Source organism: Indicator indicator, chromosome 32, assembly GCF_027791375.1.
Source record: "Indicator indicator isolate 239-I01 chromosome 32, UM_Iind_1.1, whole genome shotgun sequence".
NCBI lineage: Eukaryota > Metazoa > Chordata > Aves > Piciformes > Indicatoridae > Indicator > Indicator indicator.
The window spans coordinates 2581609-2595820 of NC_072041.1; the positions used below are offsets into that span (position 1 = coordinate 2581609).

At 49.0% G+C, this 14212-nt stretch overlaps 1 protein-coding gene across 2 annotated transcripts in view; it reads left to right on the forward strand.

Annotated features, from left to right (window-relative positions):
* Positions 1 to 14212, forward strand: part of DVL1 (dishevelled segment polarity protein 1) — a 98593-nt gene that overhangs the window by 65543 nt on the left and 18838 nt on the right. For both annotated transcript variants that reach the window (XM_054394892.1, XM_054394893.1), the window contains exons 4-5: positions 430 to 542; positions 12442 to 12580. In XM_054394892.1, the coding sequence (XP_054250867.1) occupies positions 430 to 542; positions 12442 to 12580 (252 nt within the window). The remainder of the gene's footprint in view (positions 1 to 429; positions 543 to 12441; positions 12581 to 14212) is intronic.

The window sequence follows — 14212 nt, forward strand, 5'->3', positions numbered from 1 at the left end:
AGCAGTGCAGGGTGAGCAGAGCAGTGCAGGGTGAGCAGAGCAGGCTGGGGTGAGCAGAGCAGAACAGGGTGAGCAGAGCAGTGCAGGGTGAGCAGAGCAGTGCAGGGTGAGCAGAGCAGTGCAGGGTGAGCAGAGCAGGCTGGGGTGAGCAGAGCAGAACAGGGTGAGCAGAGCAGTGCAGGGTGAGCAGAGCAGGCTGGGGTGAGCAGAGCAGAACAGGGTGAGCAGAACAGTGCAGGGTGAGCAGAGCAGGCTGGGGTGAGCAGAGCAGAACAGGCTGTGGAACCTTCCAGTGCTGCCCCAAGCCTGCAGCTCCTCACTCTCTTAACAGTTTTCTGCCTTGTAAAGCAACATGCTCGTGATTGTAGCTGCTTTGATCACACAGAGCAGAGGTGACTCCACTCTTTCTCCCTGTTTGTTCCCTCCCAGCCCAAATGCAGCCAGCAGCAGGGATGGCCTGGACAATGACACAGGAACAGAGTCAGTCGTTAGCCACCGGCGAGACAGACACCGCCGGAGGAACCGAGAAGGGCACGAGGAGGGTGAGTCCTGCTTCAATCCTCCCTACCCCCCTTTTTCATTTAGAAACAAGCACTGTTTCTGCTCAGTTTTTCAGAGCAACAGCTCCTTTTTGCATCAGTCCTGCAGAAAAGAAGTGTGCCTGCATTCTTGCCTGCTTTCAGGGGCTATGATTATTTTAATGGAATAATTTGATAATTGCTTTGAAACTCTTTGAAGTTTCAGTGTTTTCCAAGAGGTCTGGACAACCTACAGTAAAGTGGCAGGGAGATTCTTTTTGATGATGTACAGAACTTTCTGGAGGATTAGAAGATGATTTAGCTGGGAGAGGAATAACAACACACCCAGCTCTGAGCTCTACACCTGTCATGGCTAGATGGAGTCCCCATTAGTCAAGGTTGCTCGTTTAAAGGTGGATGAGATGTTAGGATTTTGCAGTGTAGACAGTTTGGGAACTTTAGTATTTTAAAACTGGCAACTCTGAGGCCAAATCCTCTGAAATAATTTCTGCTGGTTTCTCTGGGTTTACACAGATTCACAGATTGCATCAGGTTGGAAGGGACCCTCCAAGGGCATCTTGTCCAACCCCCCTGCAGTCAGCAGGGACATCTCCAACTAGATCAGACTGCCCAGGGACACAGCAAGTTTGATCTTGAATGTCTCCAGGGATGAGGCCTCAACCACATCCCTGGGCAAGCTGTTCCAGTGTCTCCCCACCCTCATTGTGCAGAACTTCCTCCTGATGTCCAACCTAAGCCTGCCCTGCTCCAGTTTCAAAACATTGCCTCTCATCCTATCACCAAAGGCCCTTCCGAACAGTCCCTCACAGCCTTCAGATGTTGAAATGCAGCTCAAAGGTCTCCCTGGAGCCCAGGCAGAACAGCCCGAACTCTCTCAGCCTGTCCCCATAGAAGAGCTGCTTCAGCCCTCTGATCATCTTTGTGGCCTTCTCTGGACATGCTCCAGCAGCTTCATGTCTCTCTTGTGTTGGAAGCTCCATAGCTGGACATAGTGCTCCAGGTGAGGTCTCACCAGAGCAGAGCAGAGTGTCAGGAGGGTTTAGAGCAGTGGGAGCGTTTTATCCTGGTATACCTGCAGCACATTGGCTCTGGAGTTCTTTTTTTTAATGCATAAATAAAGCTAAAGCACAAATATAAGCCAAAGAACTTCAGCATTGCCTCTGGTCTGTACATCAAAGTAAGCCTGGGGTTTTTCATTTGTTGCCAGACAAGAATTTCCAGGTTTAATTAAGAATTAATGGGTGCCACCCATTGAGTTAAAAATGGTCCAGAAAATGGAATAGTTGGGCCCAAGAGATGCCATCACAGGCTTTATTCACAGCTCCACCCACTGAAGTATTTGCCTCCAGTTAGAAAACCAGAAGTCACATCCATGCTGTGGCTTAGGGCAGGTGTCCTGTTCATTTAACCCTTCCAGCTTGGAACTGCCCCTGAGTGAGTGAAAACTGCTCAGTGGGTGAGGCAGGGAGCTGGCTCCATGATCCTGGCTGCAGAGCCCTTTGGGGAGTCACAGAAGGAGGCAGAATGTTCTAACAGTGCTGTGTTAAAGCCTTGCTGCAGCTGATCTGCTTCCTGGAACAGTTTCACCCTGTGCCAGTGCAGATTTTCCAGTTGTTGAATGGCTGCTCTGGGCCCATAGGCTACATTGCAGGTTGAGTATTGTTCTGGGCTCTCCAGTTCTAAGAGAGGCAAAGAACTACTGGTGAGAGTCCAGCAGAGGCTACAAAGCTGCTGAGGGGCCTGGAGCATCTCTGAGATGAGGAAAGGCTGAGAGCCCTGAGGCTGTTGGGCCTGGAGAAGAGCAGCTGAGTGGGATCTGATCAATGCTGATCAGTATCTGAAGGGTAGGGGACAAGAGGCTGGGGCCAGACTCCTGTCAGTGGTGCCCAGGGACAGGACAGGAGGCAGTGGGCACATTCTAGAACCCAGGAAGTTCCACCTAAGCATGAGGAAAGACTTCCTTGCTGTGAGGGTGCCTGAGCACTGGAACAAGCTTCCCTGAGAGGTTGTAGAGTCTCCTTCTCTGGAAAGAGTCCAACCAAACCTGGCCATTGTTTAAAGGTGGTTTGAATGTGGTGCTTGGGGATATGGTTTAGGGGTGAACCTTGTAGAGCAGGGTGCTGGGTTGGACTTGGTGATCTTGAGGGTGTTTTCCAACCTGAATGTTTCTGTGATTGTAATCCTGGGCAAGCTGCTGTGAGTGCCCTGCTTTAGCAGGGGGCTTGGACTGGATGATCTCCAGAGGTCTCCTCCAGCCCCACCATGCTGGGATTCTGTGATTGCTCAGATGCTGTTGCTCAAGCACATGAGTTTCTTCCTTCTAGTGATCTGAAACCAGTTCATATTTCCCCCTTTAGTTAGAAATGGAATAAAATGTCTTCTTCCTCCTGTCAGTCTAAGCTCTGCTCAGGCAAGAACATGCCACTCAGCAGGGCAAACATTACCTCTTCTCAAAACAATTTAGGCCTCCTACCTTCTGAAGCAGGCTCTAGGTGTGAGCAAGAGGTGAGTTTTGTTACCATGCATGAAGCAAGGACAACTGCTGCATCAGTTTTGGGGCTTATGAAATAGATTATTTAATGGCCATAATATTTCTGTGGCTGGAATAATCTTTTATTTCAACCACCAGTGTGTTGTTGTTGAAGCAGGTCTCCAAAGTGCAGAGTCCAGCACTGTGCCCTGAACTGCCACTTAAAAGGGATTAAAAGCAGAGATCCTGAAGAAGGATTTTAAGGCTTCTTCATAAGAACAGTCACACATCAGCAGAGTCATTCTTTTCTTGAGGCTTAATTCCTTTGTCTGGAGCACAGTTGGATGTGAAATGTGGGGAGAGGCCTTGGGAAAGGGGTGGGAGGTTGTGATACCTGGTTCACAGCTGTGTCAGGGGCAGAAGCTGTGTGCTTGTCATCATGAAATGGTGGTAAATCCTCCTCTCCCTGCAGAAAGAAGGAAATGCAGTCAGAGTGTTTGATCTTGTGCTGTAGAGGCTTGTTCAAATAATTCCAAAATTACAGCTCTGGTAGTTCACAGAGAGGCAGGATGAGGAGCTTCACTGGAGCACTGCATTACACACAGGTTTGTTCTCCAGGTAGTAGCCAAGACTTAAGTACAGTCCTGCCAGCTCACCAAGCTGCACACTAATTCCTGTTTGTAACTGTTAGTATGAAGGGAAAGACAAAGAATTCCACACCCTAACAATGAGAATGCCCCTGGATAGTCAGCAAGGGAAAGAAGCACTTGTTCTGTGCCAAAGACAAAAAGGAGCAATGTGTTGCAGCCTTCATTTCAAACAAGGTGAGGTGAGAAAAGGGGAGAACTGCTTCAGTGTGGACACATTGAGCTAAAGCCTACCCAGATCAAGTCAGCTTTATCCTCATTCTGTTGAACCTCTCTTGTTCTAACTTGGGAAAACTGGACCATGTCCAAGAGTGCTACATCTACTCAGTTTTGGAACACCTCCAGGGATGGTGACTCCACCACCCCCCTGGGCATCCTGTTCCAATGCCTGACCACTCTTGCAGTGAAGACATTCTTCCTAGTATCCCACTTAAACCTCTGCTGGAGCAACTCAAGGCCACTTCCTCTCATCCTATTTTTAGTTAGTTGAGAGAAGAGGCCAACAGCAGCCTCACTCCAGCCTCCTTTCAGGGAGTTGTAAAGAGCAGTGAGGTGTCCTCACAGCTTCCTCTTCTCCAGAATGAACAATCCCAGCTCCCTCAGCATCTTCTTGTAAGACCTGCTCTCCAAACACTTCACCAGCTTCATTACCCTTCTCTGCACCCCAGAAAGGCTGCACAAGCAGAGCTGTGATTTTTTTCTCCAGGGAGTTCTCAAAGTTCACCTTTGCTGGATTATTCTCAGGCTTCAAGCATGTTTCACACCAAGAATGCAAGTGGAAAGAAGTTTTGCTCTGGTACTGCTGTTGTGTTCTCAGTGAGGTTGCTAAAGGGATCTGGGTGAGGCAAATGGGCCCTGTGAGGTGAGGATGGACAAAATTCTCTTCTGTGTGTGTGTAGATATAAATTTTTAAGGGATAATGCTGATTATATTGCAGAGAGGCTTTTGTGTATGAATTGGGGAACACATCTTTTCCTGATCACTTTTCACACTAATTAGGAGCAAATCTCTCCTTGGTGTTAGCTTCATGAAAAAACGAGTCTGAAAGCTTCAAGCTGTCAGAATGTCAGAGCTCCTCTTGCTCTCTTAAAGCAACACAAGTGCTTGTTGCTTTGCAAAGCTGACAGAGTCCCATTGAGTGAAAGCAGAGTGAGGATCTTAATTAGAGAGGTGGGAGGTCTGCCTGGCACATGGGCCTGGGACCCCTCACTGTCTAGAACAAAGCTCCCATGACAGTTTCCTGAGGAGGAGTGGGAAAGGGGACTGTGGAAGCTCTAATTAGGGAGGTAATTAAGGGACAAGTTTTCTTTGGCACTGGAGAATGTTTTACAGCTACTGCTTGGTTTCTGACAAGCCTGCAGATGTCAGGTGTTGACGTGAGTGTTTTTCAACACTGAGCTTGCTGTGGGGGGAACTTAACCATTGTGCAGCCAGCTGAAAACTGCAGGGCAATGGCCTGTGCTTTGAGAAGCTCTGGCCTGTGCTTTGAGAAGCTCTCCATGTGGGCACACTTGTAGATCCCCAAGTATCTGGGGAGAGGAGCTGCTGCAGAGTCCCAGCCATTGCTGCAGCTTCTATGCCAAGGAATCTGGGCAACCTGATCTAGTGGGAAGTGTCCCTGCCCATGGCAGGAGGGTTGGAATTTGATGATCTTTGAGGTCCCTCCCAACCATTCTGTGACTCTGTGAAAAAAGGCTGGGACTACAAAACAACTGCAGTGGGAACTTTATCAGTGGTAGCTGAAAGTAGCACTTCTCAGCAGTTGTTGCTCTTTGAAGCCTCTGTCATGCCTAAAGAGCTCTGAGGTGCTTGGTGAGCTCCTGGAGTTCCCAAGTGACCAGCTGGCCGTGCATGGGATGCTGGCAGTGCAGGACTGTGTGTGCCTGTGAGAGCAGAGCTTTGTCACTGGTTGGAATCTGGCCAGTTTGGCAGTGCCCAGCAGCCTGTGTCCAGTAGCTCTGCAGAGGGATTGACCTGTGTAAGGGTTCCAAGGAACATCAAACACAAGCCAGGGGATGGGGAGGTAGCACACAGATGGCTGCCAGCATAAAGCAGGAGTGGACAATGTAATGCTCATCATTCTTCCAGGCTTAGGGAGTAGAGACTCTGACCCCTGCACACAGCAGGGAGCTGCACAGATGGGCTTGGGACTCTTCATTGTATTCCCTGTGGCTGCACTGGTGGGGATTGGAAGCTGTGGTATCTTTTTCTCTTGACTGGGAGCTTGGCCAGGACTTCTTCCTGAGACATTCTCACCTTTGTTCTCTTTAGTGTCACAAACCCCTCTTTACAGCTTCCTTGAGCAAATGCTGCTCTCCTCTTTTCCGCTTTCAAGGCTCATTCCATGGAGTGCTTTGATGTGTTTTTGTCCCTCAGGCAGGACCTACTCTGCTGTTGATAAAAGTCAAGGAGGACATGTTTCAACCTCCTAGGCTATGCTTTATTCTAATCTCTGTGGCACATTGAAAGGCTTTTGTCAGACAGTCTCAGTGAACTCTTGTCATCCTCTAATGGAGAAAGAGGAGCAGGGGGTCAGCAGGGCAGAAAGTCCCTGGTTATTAGTGGGACAGGCATTGAACCACAGCAGAGAAGGATTCCTGTTTAGACTAAGGGCTTGGATACCTGGGAGTATTTTATGACTAAACCCCTTCTAATCATGGCTTGTGAAAGTGCTCACTCAATTAGAATAATGGTTCCTGACCCTCACCCTCTTGCCCCAAACAGCATTGCCTGCATTAGAAATAGTTAAAGAAAGGAATTTTAATTGGGCAGAGAGATTGCAAAACCCTGATGGCACTACAGCAAAGTTAAGAGTTACAAAGGAAAAGGGAGGGCAACCCCCTTTAGAGGCAGGTTTTGACTTAGGGGTCACTGTGGTGGGACCCAGTGTGATTGCTTGGATGTAGCCTAGAGAAAAAAACCCAGAAGCTGGCAGCATGTTTGCCAAGGCACAGATTTAAGTCCTCTGCCATCTCCTTCTGTAACTGTGAGCAGCACTCTGCTTTGGCTCTTGGGAGTGAGCTTAAAGGTGCCAGTGACTCTGTGTGGTGTTGAGATGTGGCTGCAGCCTTGAAGGTGCAGTCCTGCTGCAGGCAGCAAGATCAGGTCAGACTGAGTGCTGGCAGACAAAGCACAGCCATCTCTGCCACCCTCCATCCAGCCTTTCCCTTTCCTTGTGCCTAATGCTTGTGAAGCATCCAAGTGCCCCTCAGAGCTGAATTTCCCTGCCCATGGCAGGGAGTTTGCAGTAGATGATCTCTAAGGTCCCTTCCAACCTAAGCCATTCTGTGATTCTAATTCAAGGGCCATGTGAAGTACCACAGAGGTCTGGGTTGTGTCTGATGTTTGATGCTGCAGTCTGATTGCCCTGGCAGTGCTTATGTGAGGAATTCCCTATCCTTCCCTATTGGAAGACAGGGATGGGATGGGACAAAGTCTTCTTTTTGGTTTGCTGATTTTTCTGGTGGGTCTCCTGAACCTAACAGCCAACCCTGAACCACATGCTTTGTGTTTTCTTAGTACAGTGGAAACCTGATACCCTGCAGCTCCAGATCCCATGGCAGCAGGACTGTCCTTTCTCTTGTGTTTATGTTTAAGGACAGCCTGGCTTCCACTGGGATCATTTGTCCCAGGTCACTCAAGGAGTAGCTGCAGCTTGCCCACCCCTGAAGTCATTCAGTGATTGAATGAGTGGGAGGGACAGGAGGGTTTTGCTTCTCTGGGCAGTTTCCAGTCTGGATGGAAGGACTCTGAGGGGAACACAGGAGCCCACGGATGCCATCCCCATAGCCTTCCCCTTTCAGGTGGGGTTCTGGAGCCTGAGGCTGGGGGCAGGAGCTGCCTTTTGGGGAGCAGGGAGCCCCCCTGGACCCTGCTGTGCTGTGAGTACCACCAGCGGCTGCCGGCGCTGTGGAAGGACCTGGATCTGCTCTGGGGTGGTGGCAAACTGGGCTGAAAAAAAAACCCTAAAAATCTATTTTTCATAATCTTTGAGTCTTCAGGAATGGAATTTTCCAGTGTCCCAGCAGGAGCCCTGAACTGGCTCTTTTTTTTTTATCCCCTCTCACCCTGTGCATGAAAACTAACTCCGTGTGGGAAGCTCTGAGTATGTCTGGATGTGTTTGTTGGACTTGGCCAGAGTGAGAGGCACAGGGATTTCCTTAAGAGGGCACAGCCTGGGCAGGGCAATGGGCACTCCCACCTGTTGGAAGTGCTTTGGTGGGAACCAGCCACAGCAGGAGAGGCAACAGGAGCTCCACTCCCAGCAGCGTTCCCCTCTGAGACCCACTGCCACTAGGAGCTATTGTCACAAGTGGTGTCACCACCTGATGAGGCCACTGGAACCAGTCAGATGCTACCCAGAAGCTCAGCCCTGCGTGTATCACTGTAGGTATTCAACCTTCATTTCACCTGCAATCCCTGAGCGCTCACTGCCCTTACTGTGTGCAGGGAAACTGAGGTGCTCAGTGTAAAGATGAGAGGAGTTCTTTAGTACGAGGGTGGTGAGAATGGAATGGGCTGCCCAGGGAGGTTGGGGATACTCCCTCCCTGGAGGGGTTCAAGACCAGGGTGGATGAGGCCTTGAGCAACCAGGTGCCCCTGCCCATGGCAGAGGGGTTGGAGTAGGTGATCTCTGAGGTCTCTTCCACCCTAAGCCATGCTGTGATGTGCACTGGATCCAAAGGGTATGTGAAAGCTTGGATTTGGGGAGCTTCTGTATGGCAGCATTGATAAAATCCTCAGCTGGATGCTCCCCAGTCTCTTGAGTCTGAACTTGCCTTGTTGGACTTGTTGCTCTTGAGAATTCCTTGGGATCAGGGAAGTGATCTTGCCTCTGTACTCAGCGTTGGTGAGGCCACACCTTGAGTATTGGGTTCAGTTTTGGGTCTCTCAGTTCAAGAAGGACATTGAGGGGCTGGAACAGGTCCAGAGAAGGACAACCAAGCTGGTGAAGGGTCTGGAGAACAGGGCTGGGGAGGAGCAGCTGAAGGACCTGGAGTGGTTTAGTCTGGAGAAGAGGAGGCTGAGGAAGGACCTCATTGCTCTCTACAACCCCCTGAAAGGAGGTTGGAGTGAAGTGGAGGTTGGTCTCTTCTCCCTAGTGTTGAGGTGGTGGAACAAGAGGAAATGGCCTAAAATTGTGGCAGGGGAAGGTTAGTTTGGATATTAGGAAAAATTTGTTTCCTGCAAGACTGTTCAGGCACTGGAACAGGCTGCCCAGGGAGGTGGAGGAGTCACCATCCCTGAAGGTGTTCAAGAAACCTGTGGCCATGGCACTTGGGGACATGGTTTAATGGCCATGGTGGTGTTTGGTCAGTGGCTGATGATCTTAGAGGTCTATGATTTATAGGCTGCAGGATTGACTCTGTCCTTGATTTATTTGGCACAAGCTCTGCTACCTTTGCACAGAAATGGGGCCTTGCATCTCCTCTGCCTGAGGCCCTCAGGACAGGTGCTGCTACTGTAGAGTCTGAAGTGAATTTTACAGGGCAGTTTGCAGCCTTCCAGCCAGGTGAGTCCTCAGAGTGAGGAGTGCATCCCTCAGGGACAGCCAGGCATTCAGACATGCCTCATACCCTGGCTGTGGCATCCTATCAAACTGCAATTTTGTTCTTGCAACACAGAAATGTGCAGGCCTGGGGGGAAAATACCTGAGGATGCCACATCCACGCCTTGCCTTCCTCTGAGTTCATCATCTCTTCATGCTGGAAAATCCTTAGTAAGCACCAAGCATCACTTGGTTTAAACAGTTGGCTTAGGCTGTTCAGCCTGGAGAAGAGAAGGCTCCAGGGAGACCTTAGAGCAGCCTTCCAGGACCTGAAGGGGCTCCAGGAGAGCTGGGGAGGGACTTTGGACAAGGGCTTAGAGGGACAGGATGAGGGACAATGGCTTGGAGCTGGAAGAAGGGAGATTGAGAGTGGAGATGAGGAAGAAATTCTTCCCAGTGTGGGTGGGGAGACCCTGGAACAGGTTGCCCAGGGAGATTAGAGACATGAAAACGGAGCTCCAGAGTTTTATCTCTTGACAGCATTAGGCCAGTGACTCAGAGTGGCAAATTCAATCAAACAGCAATCTGCTCCTAGAGTTCTTAAAGACATTTGCTGGCTGAATAAGCCCCAGTGGATGAGATGGGACACTGTGAAACACGTCCTGAGTTCACAGCAGTCCTTCACTGCCAGCTGTGCAAGGGCTGCCTGGGAGCTTGGGGATTGCAATCTGTAGATACCTGCTTGAAATGCTCCCTAATTGATGAGCTCCTGAATTCTCATCAGACAAGTGAATGCAGGATGGAGTTTTAGGGTGGAAAAGGTCCACAAGAGTAAAAGCTTTTTTAGACCACCCACTTGGAATGCCATGAAGAATCTGCATTGTCTAATAACCATGACCTGTGATGGGAGAGACTTCTAGTGGACACTTGTGACAACTCATCTATTGATGACCAGAGGCTCCCTCCCTCCCTCCCTCCCTCCTTCCTTCCTTCCTTCCTTCCTTCTCTCCCTCCCTCCCTCCCTCCCCAGCTGCATAAACAGACTGGTTCTGCAGAGAAAGATTACCAAATCATGCTGACAGCTTTCTGTCTGGGCTGTGTACTTAATAATAATCAAAGCCAAATGGAAATAAGGATCCCTGATGAGAGAAGCATGCTCCCCAAATTTGCTTCCTATTTATACATGGATAATATCCAAGTCATGGGTTTTTTTTTTTTTTTTTTGTTTTGTTTTTTGTTTTTTGGTTTTTGGTTTTTTTTTGTTTGTTTTTTTTTTTTTACTGTAATCTGCTACCCAAAAGCTTCTTCTAACAGGGGCTTGCTTTTCATATCAGGGCTCTGTTCAATGTCAGCTTCTCCCAATGAAATCAACATTATCACCTAATGCTGATGTGATTACTTTTATAAGTCACAAGTGATGAATAGCAGAGGAAGGCAGGAAAAAAAAAAACAAGCACTGGAGTAATAAAAGAAGTTTTTTTGAAGTGGAGAAATCAAAGTCAGTTTTCTCCATGGCTGCTGTTCTGACTTCCAACCAGTCTGGCATTTATACTGCTCCTCTAGGAGAAATAGAAATGTGCAGCTCAGAAGGGTCAAAGAAAAGAGATTTGTTGCAAATGCTGTGCAGGCTACAAAGTGTTGGGTTAATGCTTGGCCTTGGTGGTCTTCAGGGTCTCTTGCAAACAAAATAGGGTCATAGAAAACAGATTTGTTGTCAGATGCTGTGCAGGCTACAAAGTGTTGGGTGAATAGTTGGATTTGGTGGTCTTCAGGGTCTCTTCCAATCAAGACAGGGTCAAAGAAAAGAGATTTGTTGTGAATGCTGTGCAAACTATGAAGTGTTGGGTAATGGTTGGACTTGGTGGTCTTCAGGGGCTCTTGCAACCAAAATGATTTTGTGGTTCTTTGAAATATCTAAGATTTGCTGTTGGCTTCCTGTTGAAGCTGGAGAGGAAATGTCAGTGTAAGCAAGACTCAGCTGATCAGCACCCAGCTCGAAGTTGCTTGGGACTGGGCTGTGTAGGATTTGTCCACCAAAACTCAGAATCACAAAGACTTTGCCACAAGCCACTCTGTGTCACCATGGTTGTTACTCCCTCTCCTGTGCAGAGCTTGGAAGGGTGGTAGTGTTGCAAGCGTTCTGGTAGCCCAGCAGACTGATTCATTGGGGATGATATTCTGGCAAGCCAAGGATTGCTCCTGAAACCACATGGAAGGGTGGAGTGTGTTTAGAAGTCTCTTCTGCTCCAAGCTGCAGAGCCCCAGCTCCCTCAGCCTGTCCTCAGCAGGGAGATGTTCCACTGCCTTCAGCAGCTGTGTGGCTCTGGGCTGGACTCTTACAAGCAGTTCACTGAGGTCCTGCTTGAACTGGACACAACATTGCAGATGTGGCCTCAGCAGGGCAGAGCAGAAGGGCAGGAGAACCTCTCTGACCTACTCATCACTCCTCTTCTAATCCATCCAAGGATGCCCTTGGCCTTCTTAGCCACAGGGGCACATTGCTGGCTCATGGGCATCCTTCTGTCCACCAGGATCCCCCAGGACCTTTTCCCCAGAGCTGCTCTCCAATAGGTCAGTCCCCAACCTAATTCCTCCTGCAGACATTGCTCCTTTATGAAGGTTTTCCATTCTCTAATCAAAGAGCAGATCCCTTGGCCCTGGGAGGAGGGAATTGTGAGTTTGGAGAGTGTGTTTTAAGAGCTCCATCTGCCTTTGAAGCCTGTTATATTTATTTCTTGACCAGGTGCTTATCAAGCTGAGCTTTTTTTTTGCTTCAGGGAGAAGAACATTCTTGGCAAAGCAGAGCACTTAGAGATTATGGCTCTTGTAATGAGAGGTCCCTGAAAGGAAGCAGAAGTAGCAAATCCATAAAGTATCTCCAGAGGAAGATGACTTTGTGTAAAGGGCATTGGGACTGAGGGGATTGTCCACAGCAACGTTTGTGTCTGACAGCTTTTGCACAAGCAGGGAGCAGTAAGGAACTGTTGTGAAGCATTTTGTGTGTGTGGAGTGGTCCAGACTCTGACACAGCTGTGCTGCCAGACAGGGTGCTGGAGGTGTGGGGCCAGGAACATGTGGCACAAGCAGGGAGGGAAAGATGGTTTGCTGGGTGTGGCACTGATAGAATGCATCAAGGAGCGATGGAATTAGGTTCTGCAGAGAGCTTGTGTTTGGTGTAAGGATCCTCCTGCAGAGTTGTCAGCCTGAGTGTCGTGCTCCTGCCAGTGTCACTTCTTCCTTGCCCTTCCTCTGTGCCTGGGAGCACTCCATTTATTGTCTTGTGGGTTTGGTTTGCAGTCCCTCGGATCAATGGGCACCCGAAACTGGACAGGCACCGTGAGCACCCTCCTGGTTACGACAGCTCTTCCACCATGATGAGCAGTGAGCTGGAGTCCAGCAGCTTCATTGACTCTGATGATGATGACAACACAAGCAGGTAGGGCACTGCCATAGTGACTGTGAAGTGCTGTCTGCATCTGTTTCCCAGCCCCTTGACTCTACTCTGAGCTTTCCTAGACCTGCTGGCTGGGGGGATGAGAAGATTTCTGGCTTTTTAGGCTTAATTTTCTTTAAATTTTCCCTTCTTTTCTTTTGTTTCCTGCTGCATCTGATTTGGGGGTTGGATTAGATGACCTTTGGAGGTCACTTCCAACGCAGCACTGAGAATTCATCCTGTGTATAATCACTATAAAGTTATTGAAGTCATTTTCCAAGCTGCCTATAGTCATTGTTCCCATTAAGAGAAGAAATTTTCTTCCTGCTTTTCCCTTTTTAATAGCAAGAGTGATCACATTTGAAGATCAAAGCCCTGTGCAACTCTCTGCCTATTTACAAAGTCATGGTGAGAATATTATAACAAAAGTACCTTCAGTAGAGGTTCCTAATGAGCATGCACTTCACTGAAGCTGGTTATAAAGGAATTCCTGTGTAATTGCAGAGTCTGAGGCCTGGGAGCAGTACAGGAATTCATCAGAATTGCTGCTGTTGCAAAGGCGTTCTGGGATGCCACATGTTTGTAGGTCAAGAGAGGTTCTCCTCCTGCTCTGCTCTGTCCTAGTGAGGCCACATCTGGAATATTGTGTCCAGTTCTGGGCCCCTCAGTTCAAGAAGGACCTTAGGGAACTGCTTGAAAGAGTCCAGCACAGAGCCATAAAGCTGCTGAAGGCAGTGGAACATCTCCCTGCTGAGGACAGGCTGAGAGAGCTGGGGCTCTTCAGCTTGGAGCAGAGGAGTATGAGGGGTGCCCTCATTGCTGTTGATAAAGATGTGCAGGGATGCAGCTACACTGAAACTGCCAACTGAAGATACAGAAAAAACTAAACCTTCTGGATGCTTTGTACTTCACCTGGATGCTCCTGTGCATAAAGGGTTGGCAAGATCAGGAGCTCATCTGATTGCACTCTAAGGCTTCCTATAGCCTTTAGGGCTTCTAACCTTCCTCCCCTCCCTAAAGAAAAAAACCCCTCAAGCCTGCAAAAACCACCAACAACCCTGCAGCTGATTTTGTTTCTTGTACATAAATGAATCATTTCCATGGCAGCAAGATATGCAGTAGGGCAGGATTAGCACAGACAGGGTGGCCACTGAAGCACTTTCCAGTTAGACCCAGCTAAAGTCTTTCTAGATTGACAAAGTAAAACTTCCTGCCTCTGACCTGAGGAGAAAGAGCCTCTTGGAAGCTGCTGTGCAGACCTTTTCCTTTCCAGGCTAGGGCAGGAGCTTTTGGCACACAGAGGAGCTGCCAGGCCAGCTAGTCAGGAAGAACAACTGAATGGAATGCTCCAAGGTATGCTGTTGTGGTAGGGTGATGATGTTCTCAAGCAGATGAGAGATTGTGCTGGCAGGGAGAAGTTTTCTTTAGAGGCAAATAGAACAATCCAGCATGCTCCAGATCTGCTGGAGACAACGGCCTGAGGAAAAAGGAGGTTTGAAGGGGGTAAGTTTGTTTAATAGCAGCTGAGGAGCTCTGGTGGCAGAACCTGGGTTGGAAAGGAGACTGTTCATAGGGGAGGTCAGATGTAAAGGGATGTTACTGCTGTGGAAGGGCTGTGAGGGTGAGGATGCTTTC